We start from the raw sequence: 21,145 nt of genomic DNA on the forward strand, positions 1-21,145 counted from the left end.
TTGTTTTCGAGTGGATGGAAATCTTTATATTTGAGTAAACAAGCACTAACTGAAGGGCCTATGTTACATCTTTACTCATGTTGAGTATTTGGCGCAGTAAGATCTCCTACAAGATTTCCACAAGTTACGTAAGAGAATTAGCTTGTGCGGAATAAGGCTCTACAAGCGCATTTGCTACCGCCAAACATACTAAAGCTCTCCAACCTTTTGAAGCTCAGAATTAGAAACACGCCAGGTCACGCTTCAATAGAACGTGATACTAGTTTTAAGTTATTCCGACCTTTCCTGTTATTTCTCTATGATCCTGGATTTCTGCAATAAAATTTTCTTCTAATTCCACTGCGCATGTTTGTGTGAGGCTTTATTCCCATGAAATTTGCTTATTATGGTGTCAGATTACCTTGAAAGGAAGTGCATTTTTGCAAATATTTAAGAGTATGATTAGAGTGCGATTAGCTGCCACCTCCAGAGGCCTGGGTTCGATTCCCAGTTCCTCCACGAAATTTGAAAAGTGGTACGAGGACTGGAACGGGGTCCACTCAACTGAGTAGAGGAGGGTTTGATTCCTGCCAGAGCCATTCTCAAAGTGGTTTTCCGTTGTTTCCCACTTCTTCTCCAGGCGAATGTTGGGATCATACCTAACTTAAGACCAAGGCCGCTTCCTTCCCTATCCCTTCCAAAGTTCCCATCCCCCACATCAGCATAGCAGGTGAAGCTGCCTGGGTGAGATACTAGTGCTGCTCCCCTGTTGTATCCCTGATCAAATGGCTTACGCTCCAGGACAGTGCCTTTGAGGCAGTAGAGGTGGGATCCCAACCCTGGAAGTTAAACGGATAATGTTCTGTTCTGCCTCCGCTCACAAATGAGCGATAACGGCAAAACGCTATGCAGTGTTTGGAGATGTGGAAGTTGTATCATCTCCTCGTCCTACACTGACCTGTCCTGTCTTTCTATCTACTGTATTAGTTGTGATGCCACTTGTTTGTCATACCAAGACACTGAGAACGTTCTTGTACACGGTCAGGTTTTCAGAGCTTTACCTGAGAGTCTGTGGAGCTGATTTCCGACGGCTTCTCGGTGACGCTGCTGTCGTCCGGGTTTTCGTCGTAGCCCTTGAGGCTCTCCTCGTCGCTGTGGTACGCCACCGACGCGGGCGAAGGCCTGGGAGGAGACTTGCCCATCATGGGAGGACCCGGAGGCTGGTGATGTAAGGACTTGCGGGCGATGGTTCCCCGCCTGCCGATGGTCCCGCAGCCACCCATGCTCATCGCCGCACCGCTGGTTCTGGACCGATAGAGCTCCATGGCTAGTTCTTGTCGGTCATCGATGTCCATAGCCATGGACTCCTCCAGCGTCTTCTGCGCTTCCTCTGTGATCACAAGACAGACAGAATACATTACATGGCTTTCAGCAGAGCACTACACTTCCAAGAATGGCATACAAAAAGACTTCATGGCCCACAGAAGTGAACTTGAAACAAGAACTTTACATTTTGTGTTTAGAAAGAAAATGAAATTTTACCCTAGGATTCATGTAATGGCACAAGAGAAAGACTGATGGATACAGAAATAGTTTGGGACAGGCTCAAACATCCTGGGGACACAGCTGTACTTGTGTCGGCATTTAGGATGACATTTCAAGACTGAAGCTGTCTATTCCAGAAAGTCTACAACTCTTGCATGCATCAGTCAAACGGTCGGCCGCTCTATCTAGCAGAAGATAAGATAAAGTGCAGAGAAACATTTTAAATTCTATAGTAAAATGTTTTCGCAGGAATGTAGAAATATGCCAATGATACAGTTTGAACATCCTTACACATGGCCCTAACAAAAATCTGGATAACAGAAAAGTTTCCCAAACATTGGACCACAGCCATAATCCACCCACTCCACAAAAAAGAGATAAAAGCAATCCGAATAATTACAGAGGTATCTCTCTCTTAGACTGCACATACAAGATTTTCTCCAGAATCCTATACAGGAGGATCAAAGAGCAACTAGAGGAAGAATTAGGTGAATACCAAGGAGGCTTCAGACCTTGGAGAAGCTGTGCAGAACAAATCATCACTTTAAAATTTGCCATAGCATATTACAAGAAGCAAAACAAACTTCTTGCAATAACCTTCGTGAACTTTAAAAAAGCTTACGACTGTATCCATAGACCTTCAATGTTGAAAATTTTAAGAAATTTCAGGCTCCATCCAAAATTAATCAAATTGATAGAACTCACCTTAACCAACACTAAATTAAAAGTCAAGTTCAGAGGGAAATTCTCTGAGCCATTCATCATAAAAACAGGCTTAAGACAAGGAGATTGCTTGTCACCACTGCTGTTCAACTGTGCCTTGGAAAATATAATGAGGGAATGGTACAAGATTAACCCAAAGAACATCCGAATTGGAAGACCCAGACAACATAAGTTTAACACGTTGAGTGCCGAGCCGATTGTAGCACACTATTCCACTGGTGCCAGGCATGTTTTTGAATTGCATTCCGCTGGTGCCAAAGCAATTGCACGCGTTGTAGTCTGTTTATATAATCTTGGGATGTATTTATATGATGTACTAAGTAAATTTTATCTCACCATACCATGGTCATGTGTGACGCCATGTGGTGTCACATCAATTTTTAGGCAAGATAAAATATAGTGTGATGCCATATGGCGTCAAAGAATTTTTTGTCATGGAATGTGCAATACGAATTTTAAATACGGGATATTTATTTGCTAATTCAAATTAACACAATATTTATGAAAACCTAGTAAAATGCAAAACAAGTACTTATATTACATTACATATTATTGTGAACAGTTTTCTGATAACTCTAAACAATGAAAATATGCGTCTCGGCACGCCCGAGTTCTTGTTACTCGTTGTAATTTTTCAAACCTTACTGGCCTCGTTGTTCAAACATCGTCCTTTGTACACTTGTTTCATGTGCTATTTTCATATTTACGTTTTGCACATTGATCTGGAAGTTAAGGGGAACGCGCTAACTATACGCGCTAGCGCAGCTCGACGCAGCCCGGTTGGTTCACGTCCGCTGCTTTACTCCTCCCTACCTCTCTGCACACCCCGATACTCCCGCGGCACTTCTAATTTTATGACTATTTATTTGTTCAATTTTGACGTTTAAACTTGCGTTGGGTACATGCAGTTTTCACCTTAGCATTCTACTGCCTCCCACGAATATTCCTACCAAATTTCAGCCGAATCCGAGTGTAACACATGTATGTGTTCCCTCGTAAGATTATTACCAATATCTTCCATTTTTTATATTTTTGCACAACTATATAAACTGAGTGATAATATGTACGTAAACGAGGAATAAACAATGCCTGGCGCGCTTTCACCTGTGACAACGACCACTGGCCAGTCAGTGGCTTCAGAAGAATACTGTGGCGCCACATGGTGGCACAGAGTAAAAATACATAGGTGGAATAGACCCTGAAGTTCGCCCTTTCACGTAGTACCAATTTTACGTGCATAGATGTCACAGCTGATTATCTATGGTGCATCACCTGAAACTCAACGGTGGTCTTCAAATTTGAGATGGCGTGACGCCATATGGCGGCACACCATTCTTGAAATCTGAGTTGGCGTGACGCCATATGGCGGCACGTGGCACCCAACGTGTTAAATTGCCTAGGATTTGCCGATGACCTTGCTCTCTTCTCCAACAATATTCAGGAAACCAGACAAGTTATATCACTACAGGAAATAGCACAGAAAATTGGTCTTGGAATATCTTTTGAAAAGTCAGTACCGGTAATCATGTTTACTGATCCACCACTCATAAACAAAATTGCCATAGGAAACCAAGAAATCAAAATTGTAGATACATTTAAATATCTGGGAGAAATCATAACATAACCTCAATGAAAAGCCAGCATGGCATAACAGAATAAATAAATTGACCAGAGCATAATATGTCACCAAGAATACCTACAAACAAAAAGGGCCTGTCAATAGCAACAAAATTAAAACACTACAAAACAATCACTCAACCAGAAATAACATACGCAAGTGAAAACATCTTCAAAACAACTAACACTGCACAAATAGACAAAATACACAAGATAGAGAGAAGAATCATTAGAACGTGTATCAACAAATCATACAAAAAAGATGGACACTGGAGAGTAGCTTCTAATGAAACAGTCTACAAGGAAATAGAACCAGTAATGAGCACAATCAGGAAGAAACGCATTTCATTTTTGGACATCTAATCAGGACACCAGAAAACAGGATCATCAGGAGTGTGCCGTACCCCCGGCAGGATGACCCAAAGGAGAGCGGGCCAGGGATCTGGATATAAATGTAAGGTCCAACCCAGAGGATAATGTCAAGTCCCAATTCAAACAGCTTGACAACAACTTTATTCATAGACAATGTAAAACAAACCAATTCGGAAGGGCACGAAAATCAACATAACATAACGAAAGAAGGGTTTTAACCCGTTTCCATTTCTCATCCTTGTAAAATATAAGAGGAATTCCACTCTTCTAATAAAGGTTTAACATAACGTAAGCTGCGCACCTTGGTACCAAATAAAAGTCTTACTAATCACTACAGCGCTACAACGTATATACAGCTCGCCAGTTACAAGGTAAGGAAAACTCTTCTATCAGTGAACTCACAATGACACGCATACTCCCTAAACTACACGTCCAGAACATTCTGGAACCTTTCTTTCATGTTACAAGAAACGTACAACACTTTAAGTTACTTTACGTTACTTTCACAAAATATCTCGGCACCAAGCCGTTCCTTATCAACTACAACCAGATACATGGCGTTACATATCTGTACAAGTTCCTAGTTCCTCCCATCATCCTACCAACACATAGCAAGCCAGTAGATCTTACCTCCCATGCCCCTCTCACGGTGCTTGGTTCGACCCAAGAGTAGTGCTCTCCACCAAGAGCAGCAGGTAAGTGAGACGGACCACCGCCCGGCGAGGCACACTGGCTCGCCGGGAGGGGTAGGTCCCGATACCAACGTCATCACGCCCCACTCTCGGAGAAGCCGGGAGGGGGTAAGTACACGCGAGGGAGCATGGCAGACGATCGACATACGAAAGAAATGCAAATACGGAGGGACGCCCCAGGACGGAAAGAATTCCTTGTCCATGGAGCCATAAGCGAGGAACAGGGAGAGACACATTTATTACACAATCAATGCCTAGGACATTCAGAAATACGCACAATGATGGTAGTAAATTTTCAATGAGCTCGCTAGGAGCACAGCACAGGTACCAAGTCCTTTAAGGCGGGAGGAGACCAAACACACGGTTCAGACCTCCCCCCCAAAACACCAACCCAGGGTTGACCAAAGTGTTTTCCTTCCATAAAGATCAGCCGCATAAAGTTCATTATCTTGAATACTTGCTGGATATACAATAGTGTTCTTGCTTTACAATAAATAACTATATACAGAAGTAACATCTTGCTGCACATAAAAATGAAGAAACAAGTCCTTGCCCAGATAATATATAAAATTAATACTCTTGCTGTTCACCAAAATGACGTAGTGAGTCCAAGATTATCTCTGAATTTACATTCTTGCTGTACATTAAATGAAATAGCGAGGTCTTGCCAAGATTAGCACTGAAATTACTGACTAGACCGGCAAAAGGCCAGGGACAGGCTCATTACTTCGCCGTCGCCTAGTCAAAATCATCGTACGACTCCAGGTGAACGTTTGTCATCCTGTCCTGCCGAATGTTTGCGGATAACGACCGAGAATAAGGGGGTAGCTCCATTTGTCAAGGCCGAGATTAATAATGAGCCAGTGACGGCACTCTTAGATACTGGAAGTGTTGTTTCCTTTGTAAGCGAGAAGTGGTTTGGTCTGCATAAATCTGTGTGTAAATTTCCCGTCGTCCACCCGGTTTCCTTTTCCTGTGTGGCTGCTAATTCTTCTAGAGTTGAAGTCTTGGGAGTTGTGCAGTGTAAGATTCGTGTTGCGAATTTTTCGTGGAAATTTCCGTTGTATGTGGCCAAAGATTTACCGTGTCCTGTAATCTTTGGATCTGATTTTTTCGCTTACTCAGGCTTGGTTTTGGATATACAGGAAGGGTCCTGCTGGTTCAAATTTTGTCGTGATGTTCGGATTCCTGTATTGCGGTCTAACTCGAGTTCTTCTTTTGCCGTGGTGCCCTCTGAGGACGAAAAGGGCTCCGATCTTAGCCATTTGCCCGAGGATCAGGCCAAGAGCATTAGGGAGTTGTGTGATTCCTTTCCCGAGGTTCTGACGGAAAAATTGGGGATGACTAACTTGTTGGAGTACAAGATAGAGGTCTCAGATTCTATTCCTGTTAGGAGTCCGCCCTATCGTCTTTCTCCCCCAAAAATGCGAGCATTGAAGGAGATCATCGATAACATGTTGCAGGAGGGAATAATTCGGCCTTCCACGTCCGCTTACTCCTCACCCATATTTCTCGTGCCTAAGCCTCAGGGAGGTTACCGTCCAGTTTTGGATTATAGGTCATTGAATAAGAAGGTGATATTGCAATCTGTTCCGCTCCCAGACTTGCATTCCTGTTTTTCGTGGTTCAGAAAGGCTAGGTATTTTACCGTCCTGGATTTAAACCAGGCATATTATCAAATCCCTTTGGCAGAGGAGTCCCGTCATTTGACAGCCTTCGCAACCGACTGGAACCTCTACGAATTTTGTCGATTGCCCTTTGGCATTTCCACTGGCGCTGCGGTGCTTAGTAGGCTTCTAGATCAGTTGTTTTCGGATATTAAATTCAGTTATCTTTATCATTACCTCGACGATGTCGTCATCTATTCGGAAACCTTTGAGGAGCACCTTGACCACCTGCGCGAAGTGTTGTCTAGACTGCGTAACGCTGGCCTGACGGTTAAATTGTCGAAGGTTTCCTTTGCAAAGCCGCAGATGTCCTTTTTAGGCCATATAGTGTCATCTAATGGAGTTTCAGTCGACCAGTCTCGCACCCGGGCCATTGATGAGTTCAGACCCCCACAGGACGTTAAAGGCGTCGCCCGCTTCATCGGGATGGTAAACTTCTTCCGTAAGTTTATCCCTAACCTTGCTAAGCGTGCTGGGCCTCTTAACGCCCTCCGGCGTAAAGGGGTGAAGTTTGAATGGGGTACTTCACAACAAGCAGCCTTCGAGGATCTGAAGTTGGCTATAACTAATGCTCCCATACTTGCGATGCCCGATTTTTCCAAAACCTTCATTGTTCAGACCGATGCTTCAGCCTCGGCGGTTGCAGCTGTCTTAATGCAGGAATCCGACCTGGGCCGGCGACCTGTTGCTTACGCTTCCAGGACCTTGACTCCTCTTGAAAGTAAATATTCAGTCTATGAGTTAGAGGGTTTGGCTGTGTTGTTTGCCCTAGAGAGGTTTCGAATGTATTTAGAACATGTAAAATTCGAGCTTGAAACCGATAACCAAGCGTTGAGCTGGGTCCTGGGTAAACCTAGGAAAACGGGCCGTCTAGCTCGGTGGGCCATAAGAATATCGGCGTTTCAGTTCGATGTACGGCACATTCGAGGCTCGGACAATGTTGTGGCCGATTCGCTTAGCCGCATGTTCACTGGTCAGCCTATTCAGGATGATGACTCTTCTGACCCTGAGGTCCTAACTTCTTTACCCCTGGCTGGAGCGATCTTGACTGATGCCCCGTTGTTATACCATGATCTTGCAAAATTCCAAGTGGAAGATCCTATCTTAGGGCCTATTGTCCAGCAGTTGAAAGAAGGCAAGATTGTTAACCCATATGTGTTAAGAAATGGTGTTCTTTGCTGTCCCTCCCGCTCTGATCACAAGATGAAAGTTGTTGTTCCATCGGTATTAGTACCTATGATATTTAAATATTTCCATGAAACTCCTTTGGCTGGTCATCTGGGAGTGTTTAAGACCAGGGAGAAAATTCGCGAAACCTTTATTTGGAAGGGGCTGGATGCTGAAGTCCGTGAGATGGTCAAAGCGTGTAAGATTTGTAGGATGAGCAAGCCTGCCCTTCATACTCGGGTCGGCCTGTTGTCTTCTACCCAGGCTACGCGACCCATGCAACGTCTATTTATAGATTATGTGGGACCCCTCCCCAAGTCAAGGACGGATGGCAATAGATTTATATTTGTTTGTGTCGACGGCTTCACTCGTTTTTCTTGGTTTTTTCCGACGAGGTTAGCCACGGCAGAGTCCACCATAAGGTGTTTAAAAACCATATTTTCTTCTTTTGGTCCGAGCCAGTACTTGGTGTCCGATAATGCGAGGGCGTTCACGTCGAATTTGTTCAGAAAGTTTTGCTTTAGCCTGTCCATTACGCATGTGACAACGTCCCCGTACCACCCCCAACCCTCTTATGCAGAGAGAGTCAACCGCAATTTGCGGGCCGCTCTCATCGCCTTCCATCATGACGATGTTTTGAGATGGGACACTTCGTTGCCATGGCTGGCTTTCGCATTTAATTCTGCTGTACATGAAGCGCATCAGTTTTCTCCTGTGTCTCTTATGTTCTCCTTCGTTCCCAACTCTCCACTCAGTAATCTCTGGAACATTGATGAACTGTTACCAGAGAGGATTGACCCCCTTAACATCAGGGCAATTTGGAAAAAGGCTAAGGAAAACCTCAAGGTGTCCTATGAGAAGAAGAGAGAACGTTACAATGAGGGGCGCCGACCGACCGATCTCGCTGTAGGAGATAATGTTTTTGTTAAGAATTTCGTGCCTTCCGGGAAGCTCGCTCCTAGATTCCGAGGACCGTATGAAATTATTGATTTCTTAACGCCGGTCACCTTGTTGGTAAAGGATCCGGAGACGGAGAGAGTCTTCCGAGTTCATCTTTCGCAAGTAAAGCCTGCTTAGCGTTTCAGCTACGGGTACCTTGGTTTCATGTGGTATGAAGCTTTAACTTGGTTATCCGGAGAGTTTTGACTCATTTCCATTCTTGTCGGAGATATGCTCTTCCATTAGTTAGTTTAAGTTTGTTCTTTTTTTAAGAAAAACAAATCTGGATGTATTCTTTATTTATTATGAATGATTTAATGTGAGTCCTCCCGGAGTCCTATCGCACCCGTACTGCTCCCATGCCCCCCGGTCCGGTCCCCTACACTGCATTGGCCCCCTGTACCCTGTACCGGTGGATGGATATCTTTCGACATCTTTGCTGGCCTTCTGCTTTATTTTACAGTGGACTGGAGTATCCACCTACGCCCACTGCTCCATGAGAAGGGCCCCTCGTGGCTGCGATTCCTGGCGATCATTGACTCCAGCCGCCGTGTCTTACGGCTACCGAGTTCAGAAGAATTGGGATTTCCAGCGTCTGAGTTGCCTAAGGAGGCTCCGAGACGGTCCACTACTGTGGCCGTTGTCCTGCATGCATGCCGCTCAAGGTTTGGTTGGGTTGTATCCCAGCTATGATGGTTGCCGGCCCTGATGGCCCACCTTTCCCCTGGCGATTGCTGGGGACACCTTCATTGAACTGAATGTTGCCACATCCCGGGATATACTTGTCAAAGACTCGCTACTTCATTGTGGTGTACAGTAAGAAACTAATTTTTTGATACAGCAAGAATGTAAAGTCAGAGATAGGCTTGGCAAAGACTCGCTACTTCATTATGGTGTATAGTAAGAAAGCACTGAAGATTAGCACTGAAATTACTTTCTTATACCTTTCGGCCCTTTCGTGCAATCCCTCGCTACATGACCCGGGGTCCCACAGCGAAAACATACAACCTTCGAAACCCTAGGCGGCCCCTCGGTACTCGAACCACGGCTAGGCCCTTGTGCCTGAAGAGATCGAGAAGGGCACTTATTACGGAGATGATCAGACGCGCCGCAGCCAAAACATATTTTTAACGGGGCGGGTTTACGCGTAACAGCACGCTCAGATACACCCCGGCCAGAAGAAGGACCAGGATCGCGAAGCGAGTCGGCATGTCGAATGCCCTCCGCCGAGACGACCATAGCTTCCAACTCGGCAAAGTTACGAGGCTGAGACACAAAACACAAGCAAGAACGATACGACGGAGTAATTCCTTCCACGATAGTCGAAACCACCTGCTCCTCCGTATAATCAAGTGCGAATACCCTGGCATAAAATTTAATGTCAGAAATAAATTCTGATAAGGTCTCATTTAAACGTTGCACACGAAAGTAGAATTGTTGCACCAAAGAATTAAGAGCCCTAGCGGGGATAAAGTGAGTTAGTATATGGGCATGAAACTGATGCAACGATAATTGTTCCGATATAGCATTAACAATCTTATCAGAAAGAACTCCAACAGTATGCGGATAGATCACCTGTAAAATTTGTGCATGTGTCAACCCAAATACTTGAGCGTGATCCAAGAATTCGACAAGAAAACGAAGAAATGCAACCACATCACTCGCCGAATTCACTGAGTAGCGCGGGCTGTCCTTCAGCATGTTATTCAATGGGTGAGGAATACTCGAAAATGGTGAAACCTGCGGCGACAAAGGTGGCTGTTGCCTCGTAGTCTGTTTTGAAGAACGCTCTAAAGATGAGAAATGCGGCTCGAGGGAAGTTCGCTGCCCGTCAGGCCCAAGGTCAGGAGTGGGTTGGTTTAACTCGCCTACCACCGCCGCAGTGGAAGGTAACACTGGCTTAGTCTTGATGGACGGGTCAGCTAGCCAAGTCTCAACGTTCTCTAAAAGCGTAGAAGATTTGACCTGTAAATCCTGAACCTGATTTAACACCTCCTCCCTTAATGCTAATGACAGCAAATCACCCACACGATGAACATAATGCATCAAACGACCCTGTACTCTCTTAAGTTGATGGGGCGAAGCGACGTCGCTCTCCAGAAAATCCATCACTGAGGCGATATCAGAGAGGTTAGTCTCAATAAGGGATACCGAACTCGTGACCTCGCTTTCGGTATAACAGGGCGCTGAGACATTCCGATGTAAATTGTTCCTCAACAAGAGTTCATCGGCCTTAACTGTCCCTTTCGATTCCAAATTACGTATTGCTAACTCATACAGCAATTCCTCCTTCCGCAAAGCTCCCGGATAAATAATGTCGCGAGCAGACATCATGTAAATGATACAACACACAAGGCAAAATTACAAGCACCGAGACGAGAGAGCTCTGGGAGCTCAAATTTCGCAAGTAAATGAAAAAAAAAAGGAAATCCAGATCGAACCACGCTCTGCTACCACCACTGTGCCGTACCCCCGGCAGGATGACCCAAAGGAGAGCGGGCCAGGGATCTGGATATAAATGTAAGGTCCAACCCAGAGGATAATGTCAAGTCCCAATTCAAACAGCTTGACAACAACTTTATTCATAGACAATGTAAAACAAACCAATTCGGAAGCGCACGAAAATCAACATAACATAACGAAAGAAGGGTTTTAACCCGTTTCCATTTCTCATCCTTGTAAAATATAAGAGGAATTCCACTCTTCTAATAAAGGTTTAACATAACGTAAGCTGCGCACCTTGGTACCAAATAAAAGTCTTACTAATCACTACAGCGCTACAACGTATATACAGCTCGCCAGTTACAAGGTAAGGAAAACTCTTCTATCAGTGAACTCACAATGACACGCATACTCCCTAAACTACACGTCCAGAACATTCTGGAACCTTTCTTTCATGTTACAAGAAACGTACAACACTTTAAGTTACTTTACGTTACTTTCACCAAATATCCCGGCACCAAGCCGTTCCTTATCAACTACAACCAGATACATGGCGTTACATATCTGTACAAGTTCCTAGTTCCTCCCATCATCCTACCAACACATAGCAAGCCAGTAGATCTTACCTCCCATGCCCCTCTCACGGTGCTTGGTTCGACCCAAGAGTAGTGCTCTCCACCAAGAGCAGCAGGTAAGTGAGACGGACCACCGCCCGGCGAGGCACACTGGCTCGCCGGGAGGGGTAGGTCCCGATACCAACGTCATCACGCCCCTCTCTCGGAGAAGCCGGGAGGGGGTAAGTACACGCGAGGGAGCATGGCAGACGATCGACATACGAAAGAAATGCAAATACGGAGGGACGCCCCAGGACGGAAAGAATTCCTTGTCCATGGAGCCATAAGCGAGGAACAGGGAGAGACACATTTATTACACAATCAATGCCTAGGACATTCAGAAATACGCACAATGATGGTAGTAAATTTTCAATGAGCTCGCTAGGAGCACAGCACAGGTACCAAGTCCTTTAAGGCGGGAGGAGACCAAACACACGGTTCAAGGAGAATAGTAGAAAAATTATGGAATAGTAAGTGCAACATTAAGTGGATTACAGAAATCAAGGAAGATATGGATGAACTACAAATTACAGTGGAAGACCTAAGAAACAAAACCGACAAAATCAAGGAACTCACAGACAAACAAACCAGACTGCAAATCAGAATCAATAAACAGACAATAGGAAGGGTGATTTCCGATGAAGAAGGATAAGATCAGAGAGAATGAAGAAGTACTGGGCTGACAGGAAACTGAAAAATTATTTGTATAAAGTTGGCTAGAGTGGTCCAATGAAGGCCATAAAAGGTAAATAATAATAATAAAATGTAGAGATGCCTCGATATGAATGTTGATGTGTACGCATGCTTCACTGACTATTGAAAAGCTCTTTATTGTGTATCTCATCCAAAACTTGCTGAGACATTAAAGTCTACTGGCGATGATGCTGGTGATGCACGTATCATCACTTGGCTCAAATGGAACCAATCAGAAGAGTGTCGGTCAGTACTTCCAAGAGGGCCGGGGGTTATCTGCGTGATGTGATGCAACAGAATGTGAAATGGAAGTGATGTCACCTAGTAACAGAGGCTCAGGGTACCCATCTCAGTGAAATGATGCAAATAAATCATTTGTTATCAATATCTGAGTTTCATTCATTGAATGACATGTTCATAATCATTAGCTTTTGTACAGGGAATAGTTTACATTTTTTAACAATCAAATGTACAGTAAAAGCTCATTAAGATGTTTCTGCAGGGGACAAGGAAAAATAACGTGTTAAGCGAGAAAACGCACTGCTGTAGAGAAAGGTCCACCTATTCAATACCATTAATCAAACTAATAAATTTTCTCAATCAGGTCTCTACAAACTACAATGCAATAGCTGTAAAATTACATATGTAGAGAACAGGACGCAGTTTTTCAATAAGGTACACGGAACATGTTAATGCTTCATTTCTGCCATGGCACAGCACGTGGTAGACTCTAAGCATAGTTTTACATCAACTGACCAAAATTTAAGCGCATTGAAAGTCGATAAGAAGGGTACCATGCTCAACATATTGCAGAACTGTTACATTCATTTAGAATGGTACTTTAACCCTGATGCTTGTTGTTTAAAGAGGACTAACATCTACAGTCATCTGCCCCAACATTAATGAAATCAACGAAAAACCTCATATTCTGTTTGACATAATCATTCCTATATAAGCAAAGCATAAACGTAAAAGAAGACACGTCAAGTTACCAATCTGTTCATCCCTACCTACCCGCCCTCCACCTTTCACTTTCCCCACTCTATATACATCGTCTATGTCCACCTCACTAAAGTTTATCTTCATTTTACTTTGTGTTACTTCTACCAGTTTATATACTATTTCCACCTTGCTTTCATTGTCTCCTTCCGGCACACCATAAATTAAAAGGCTTTTCCTCCTGAGCTCTTGGTTAGTCCTGTTTTCAGACCACTTTACTTGACTCAGTTCCTCCTCTAAATCCCTGACTTTGGTCTTCAATCGTTCTACTTCCTCCGTGTTATGAGTCACTCTCTCTTTTATCACATTCATCTCCTCTTTAACATACTGTTTTAACTCTTGTATTTCCTTATTTATTTCCTTGGCTTGCTCTCTAATTAGGTCTCTTGTTTGCTCATCTTGACATGCTTCTTTGATCAGTTCCTTAATCATTTCAAATTCTTCCCATCCGATTACACCAACGTGCAGGCCCCGGGTTTAGCTCAACTCCACCAATTTCCATTAAGATTGCTATCACTGTGGCTACCATCAAGGTTGCCAATACACCCATTTGTTGCCCATTTTTCATCTCTCCTATCACTTTTTTACATTTCACTCCTCCATTCAATCTTCCTATAGCTGCCCTGTACTGCACTAGTGAATCGCCCACATTCAGCACATCCGCTCACTCCACTGTCTCAATCATGACTCAGCCTCACACATCCCTCCTCCAACTCCTGCCTCCGCACCCTCTTGGCAATCAGTCTGGTGTTGGTCTCTGTGCCGAGTGCACATAAATTACGAGGAACATGGGGGGAGTCTCTTATAGCTGTATATTATTCTCTATCTTTTAGCTTCCCCTCTTTTCTCAAAATTCACTTCAAATATTCTTTCTTTTTCAGACATTTACTTCACACTGAATTAAAACAATAGATTGACGGAAAGGGCACTTATTGAAGTTGCGAATGTCCCCTTCATGCTACATATGTAAACTGTTACTCACATATTCTATTCAACAAGACATAATTTGTCGATCTCCACTATACACACAATGAATATGCTCAAAGATCACTCGAGAATACTTGGTTATTATAAAGACATTGTCATAGTCCAACACCCTCCCCAAACCCCATGCCACTACAGCCCTTGAAGGGCCTTGGCCTACCAAGCGACCACTGCTCAGCCTGAAGGCCTGCAGATTACGAGGTGTCATGTGGTCAGCACAAATAATCCTCTCGGCCGTTATTCTTGGCTTTCTAGAGCGGGGCCGCCATCTCACCGTCAGATAGCTCCTCAATTCTAATCAGGTAGGCTGTGTGGACCTCAAAACCAGCCTTCAGGCCCAGGTAAAAATCCCTGACCTGGCCGACAAGCACGCTACCCCTACATCATGGGGCCGGCATAGTCCAACACCAATTTTAAATGTGTAGTCAGACATTTTGTCACTCTTTTAGATTTAGGTTTTACTTAAGACATACCACTTTGTAATTTTTATTGGTGGTTATATGTATGCATGTATATCCAATCTGATCATGGCTGAAGATGACCTAATGTAGCAAGGTTGAAACTAGTACCAATTATATAAGATATAATATTAATCTAATGGTACTGAAGATGTGGACTTTTCCCTACCCTTTGATAGTGATCAATTGTCAATGCAGACCATAATGAAATTCATAACTTATGAAAACGTACCACTGAATATACAAATAAAAACTATCCAACAGGGATATTGGTAACACTAGATACGATTATTTTCCGACATGAGGGCATTTTATGTCGTATATCTATGGCTACGGTGAAAACTAATTGAGAAGAGAGTATTAAAAGGTGTGAAAAAGAATAAACAACAAATATGAAAACATTTGCTCAGAGCCCATAAAAATATTGAAGTATTATTTCTAAAACAAATGTTAATAGGAGCATTTTATTTTGGACCAGTGGGATATTAAACTTTATTTTCTGGTCACACTGTTAGACAATGAACTGGCCATGTACAACTACGACAGAACGACCTTGATCGCCATTTTGAATCGGACAAAACTTCGAGCAACCAACTCGAGTGATTGAGTTAAAACTGGAAGGTGCGAGTTTTAATTGTCTTCAATAATAAGGAGTTTAACGACCTTTTCCATATCCATAATTAGGGTATCACGCCCTTCACTCAAGACAAAATATATTAGCTCACTGTTTTACTCTGCTTAGGCTAACGGTTTGCTCCCCGAAGGTACAACTTATCCTGTGAAGTTCAAAGCCTTTTCCTGCTATCACTCAACTGCAGCGAGGACTCTTACCCGAGTTGGAAATCACGTCCTTCCACAATGGACGACAAATAACATTTTCAGGGGTAGGAAAACTGTGATCGTAGTAAGCGGTAATGGCGAACATCGTGACGTGATAAGCGAGGTATTTTTATATGAACTTAATATGATGAGAATTGGGACTTTGAATTTACGATGTGTTAATGGGGAACGCATTAACGAGGTTTGGCTGTATATCTTTTTAAAATGTTAGAATTTTGTTCTGATGTTCTTGGTAGCTGAGTACGTCCTAAAGTAAGGATGTCAAATAACAGGATATTCCTTCAAATTAAGAGAATATATTATACAGTACTGAAAACGCGGATCTCTCTCAAAAATAATATTCAGTACTTATTCATCGTCATTATGGGTTTTCAATAAAGAAATTTGTTATGTGTTACAAATGTACTTCGAAATCCAAAAACCGCCTAAAGGTGAAACACCCAATACAAGAGCAGCTGCTGTTCAAACCTAGCAAGGTGTTAATTGGGGGAATGGGACGAGCAAATTATATTTCACCAGATACGGTATTAGAACATGTAGAGTTCCTCTTAGAGAAGGTGACATCCAAGACAATGCAGATAGAACGTGCGGTGTGTTGGTGGGACACTGCTCTAATCAACGAGCTCGACATCAATACTGTCACTTACGCTTGTACTTGTAGCTCTTGCTCTTGACACACAGCACGGCTATGATCATTATGATGATGATTATAGACGTAGCTGCAAGCGCCACCATAAACCAGGTCTGCCGGTAGAACGGTTTCTGTTGCAAATAGCCATATTCCAAGTACAGCTTTGAAGGCGTCAGAACCTGCAACATAACCAACATGCAATTTAGTCTGCCATAAGTTACACTTCAACACCTCAAGTTCATAAATATAGAAGGCATAATTTGTAAAACATTTTTAGCTCAGTGCAACAAATATAACATCGGTGTTAGGGGTTGGAGTCACCCCGGGGTGAAAATCCCATCCTTCACATACTTCCTCCACTTCAAGTCAATCTGGGACAGTCTGATCAAAAGAGGAACATTACTTCAAATAATATCAAGCATTGAATAAAATGTAACATAAGGCATGATTACAACAATATTCAAGAATTATTTTTTTCCAGGCAACTGTCTAACTTAAAAAACATTAACTGAGCTCAATAGTTGCAGTCGCGTAAGTGCGGAGAGTATCCAGTATTTGGGAGATAGTGGGTTCGAACCCCACCGTCGGCAGCCCTGAAGACGATTTTCCATAGTGTCCCATTTTCACACCAGGCAAATGCTGGGGCTGTACGGTGATTAAGGGCGCGGCCACTTCCTTCCCACTCCCAACTCTTCCCCGTCTCATCGTCGCCTATCTGTGTCGGTGTGACGTAAAGCAACTTGTAAAATATATATATATTACTTAAAAAGTACAAAATAATATTATTTAAATTGTGCACAATTATTACAATGGTTTGTGGTGTCACATCCATGAGTAACGGCTGAGTGGGCTGGTAAAGTGGTCCTCAGAGTCGGAATACCAGTTGCTATGGAATGAGAGTGGGCATCTCAGACTTATTCTGAGTCATGGCCCTTCTTGTGCTCAGGTGGCTAGGACTGTACAATCCAACGGTGCTCCCTAACATGTTACAGGAGAGCTTCTCACCGAGACCATGTGTAAGTAAGGATAACTTTCTGCTTCAAAGAATTTTTCACTGAGCATGCTCAGAGCGTTTTATGCAAGTGTCGGACCTATGGGAGTAACGAGTCCCACTCCCATTTGACAGGCAAGGGACAACTTGGCGGAGAAAATGGTGAGCTATCAATATTAATGGGGAAGAAAGAAAGAAAAGAGAATGACTCTGGATGTGTTAGGAATTAATAATATTCAGGTAAGGGGAGTTAATGAGGAGATTATACAGTATTCTTGATGGGTGTTAAAAAGGGAAAGGCAGAGTGTGGGGTAGGACTGTTCATCAGGAATAGCATAGCACGCAACATTGTTTCTCCTTACGGTTGAAGCTGTCAGAGGAATCTCAACGGGTTAACAAAGTATGGTTTCCAGTCCTGAAAACTTTAAATCCTGGAGGACACGGCGGCCGCAGCAGGCCAGAAAATGCAACGGGTTATCAGTTGCCTGTCTCTGCCAAGGATGATCGACCAAAGCCAAAATCCATATCGCTTCAATCATCGGCCGAAGAACAGCCAATCAGCGACCGCCCTCCACTATACACCGACATGGAACTACGAGACCACTCCATTCTACTGAGAGTTTCAACAGTCACGGACGTCATTCCGAACCGGTGAAAATGCCAAATGCAGTCTTTGGTGAAATGCTCCTGTACCACAGCCTCCAAACCCAGAAAATACAGACATTGCTTGTAAAATGTAATCTTTGTTGTAATGAGATCTGTGCATTCTTTTACTAACATTTGAACTGCGGTTGACACCACGGACACATAGAAACACCACGTTCCTTGAGCACTGAAGAGAAGAGTGGTACCTCAAGTAAACGGTGGCCTGATCAGTGGCCCTTGGTGTATGAATTAGGTTGCCAACGTTCAGGTCCAGATAAGCCACTAGGTTTGATTTGATACAAACTCTGGTTGAAATCCACAATAAAAATCATGTGATTAAAAATCCTGACCACCTGTGAATAAGGAACATAGAAGAAATGTTATGAGTAATACTTACCGCATCGTCGGAGTATGCGGGATAGCTGATGCCGTACTTGTTGTAGGTTATGAGACGAAACGTGTATGATGTCGACGGCAGCAAGTTCTGATAGGATATGGTAAACTCCTGGAGAGGCCCGTTACTTGTCCGAGTGACTGTCTGCCACCGATTGTCATCTGCACATAACAAAAATCAGGTGTCACAAAGCATTCAATGACAACGATGAGAGCCTCAGATTAAATAATGCACATCCAACACTTGTCCCGTTTCTCTACGGAGTTGGGTCGGAAGTGAGATGAATCTTCGTAGTGGGTTTTTATGACTGGATGCTTTTTCTGATGTCACCCTCATCAATGCACATTAAAATCAAATTCATGGTAAAATGAGCAACGCTGAAGAGAAATACCAGTGAGAAGTTGTCACCTAGGATGGTGGCCAAGACGAGAATGGGATCCGGGCGTAGAAGTTGTTGAAATTCAAACATCGTAACTTCTGACTGGAAACTAAATTTGCTATGTGTCACAGGTGCTGAACTGAAAGGAGTTGTACAGTTACAGTAGACGCTGTTTATTCTGAAAAGTTCCGTTATCGATAAAATCGATCATTACCGAGAGTCAGAAAAATCCTGCGTGAAGTAAGTTACACTTAGTATGGAGGAAATGGTGACCACCTGTAATGATCTACTTGTTAAAATAGTTCTCATGATTAAAAGTCTCTCTCGCTCCAATCCTATATGTGTAGTGAGTCAGGCAGATGTGGAAAAATGAGTCAGTGGAGATAAAAAATGTTGGAGTACCACATCAATTAAATGACGAAGCCTCAATTATTTCTGGTTTGTCCAGCAAAGTTTGAATTGGAAAAAGGATGTCGTATACTCGTATGACGAGAGCACCTGCTCTTACATTATTGTTTAATGGGTACTGCAGGAAGATACGTACCCGTGTTAGATATTGATTATTTTAACCGTACTGATTTACATTCAATCTATGAAGCACTTTTCCACCTTGTCAATACTTCACATTTTATTATATTACCTCCCGTACATGTTTCCAGAGTTCAACTGCTCCTCTCCTCAGCGGAACAAAACATCAAACAAAAATTCTTGGACTTGACACATTTGTACAATACAGTCATCAATAAAACAAATTATACATAAATCTTGAAATTGTTAAAATATCCCTTGTGTCTAAAATGTCCACTTATACTTAATATGTCATTTAATAAAAACTTTAAAAAATGGAATAATTTTCAAATCACAATATGAATAAAAGCTATTTAGTCACTATGTACTAAAATTTGAAATACTGTCTGCTCTGTTCTTGAAAACTTCTTGTTTCCTTAAATCCTATTTACACCTAAAATGGAAAAACATTATATTTAAATTTCTAATCAGTGATTCAAATGTCTTATAGCATATTTTATTCCAAAAATTGACAGTTGACTTACTACAATAATAATTATAACATTAATGTCGCAATGGTCCACCCTTTCAATACTATAATCAGGGCCTCTCAAACGCCCAAAATCTCACGCGTGCAGATAGAGGCGCAAGAGCTCCGTGCACTGTGCATCGCTGCCGCTCGGCATGGCTCGGATCAAAGCTTCGTCTCTGGGCTACTCGGCTAAGCTCGGCTCAAGTCAGCCTGGATTTGGAGCGCTACGGCGCAAGTGGGGCAGAGGGAGACAGGCGGAGCGAGCGAGACAGGCGTGAGGAAAGAGAGAGTAAGCGCTATTGCTCCAAATCGAGGAGTGAGGGGTCTGCACTCTGTTCGACCAAGCCAAGTCGTCTCTTGCACCGTGCACAGTGCATGCACCACGCGCATGCACCCTGAGAGGCCCTGCTATAATATACAAAATATTTTTTTAATTACATTACTAAACTAGGGACTAGTTTTGGCCTTGGCTGGCCATCATCAGCCTTAATGTAATACATCTAATAACTAAACAAATGTACAAATACAGCGTTGATATTGAAAGTCTGGGATGAACCATGTGTAAAATTTGAAAAATAAATTAGGCTCTAAATTCTTAGCGTCTGGAGTACGTTCATCATCCAGACTCTTTCTTGCATTAATATTCATAGAATTGTTAGTGCCATCACTGCTGATCATTACAATTTCCACTGAAAAATGGGAACTGATAAATGTTGATTCTGTAGTCAGGTCGTCAATCACCTACTTTAGCAGTAGGCAAGCCACTAGACGCCCATTTTGCAATTGCAATTGTAATGATTAGCAGTGATGGAACAAACAATTCTATGAATATTAATGCAAGAAAGAGTTTGGATGATGAACATACTCCAGACGCTAAGAATTTAGAGCCTAATTTATTTTTCAAATTTTACACATAGATCATCCCAGATTTTTAATGTCAATTCTGTATTTGTATATTTGTTTTTATGTCAATTGTGTGTTTGCACATTTGTTTAGTTATTAGATGTATTACATTAAGGCTGATGATGGCCAGCCAACGCTGAAACTAGTCCCTAGTTTTTTCCTAGTTGCTTTACGTCGCACCGACACAGATAGGTCTTATGGCGATGATGGGACAGGAAGGGCCTAGGAATGGGAAGGAAGCGGCCGTGACCTTAATTAAGGTACAGCCCCAGCATTTGCCTGGTGTGAAAATGGAAAACCACGGAAAACCATCCTCAGGGCTGCCGACAGTGGGGTTCGAACCCACTATCTCCCGGATGGGAGCTCACAGCTGTGCGCTCCTAACCGCACGGCCAACTCGCCCGGTAGTCCCTAGTTTAGTAACGTAATTCA

General features: G+C 43.1%; 1 protein-coding gene across 2 annotated transcripts in view; it reads right to left on the reverse strand.

Annotated features, from left to right (window-relative positions):
• Nucleotides 1-21,145, reverse strand: part of sdk (sidekick cell adhesion molecule) — a 608,204-nt gene that overhangs the window by 5,378 nt on the left and 581,681 nt on the right. For both annotated transcript variants that reach the window (XM_067157341.2, XM_067157340.2), the window contains exons 32-34: nucleotides 18,396-18,553; nucleotides 16,379-16,541; nucleotides 1,041-1,369 (exon numbers count right to left, since the gene is read on the reverse strand). In XM_067157341.2, coding sequence (XP_067013442.2) covers nucleotides 1,041-1,369; nucleotides 16,379-16,541; nucleotides 18,396-18,553 — 650 coding nt within the window. The remainder of the gene's footprint in view (nucleotides 1-1,040; nucleotides 1,370-16,378; nucleotides 16,542-18,395; nucleotides 18,554-21,145) is intronic.

This window comes from Anabrus simplex, chromosome 13, assembly GCF_040414725.1.
Source record: "Anabrus simplex isolate iqAnaSimp1 chromosome 13, ASM4041472v1, whole genome shotgun sequence".
Classification (NCBI taxonomy): Eukaryota; Metazoa; Arthropoda; class Insecta; order Orthoptera; family Tettigoniidae; genus Anabrus; species Anabrus simplex.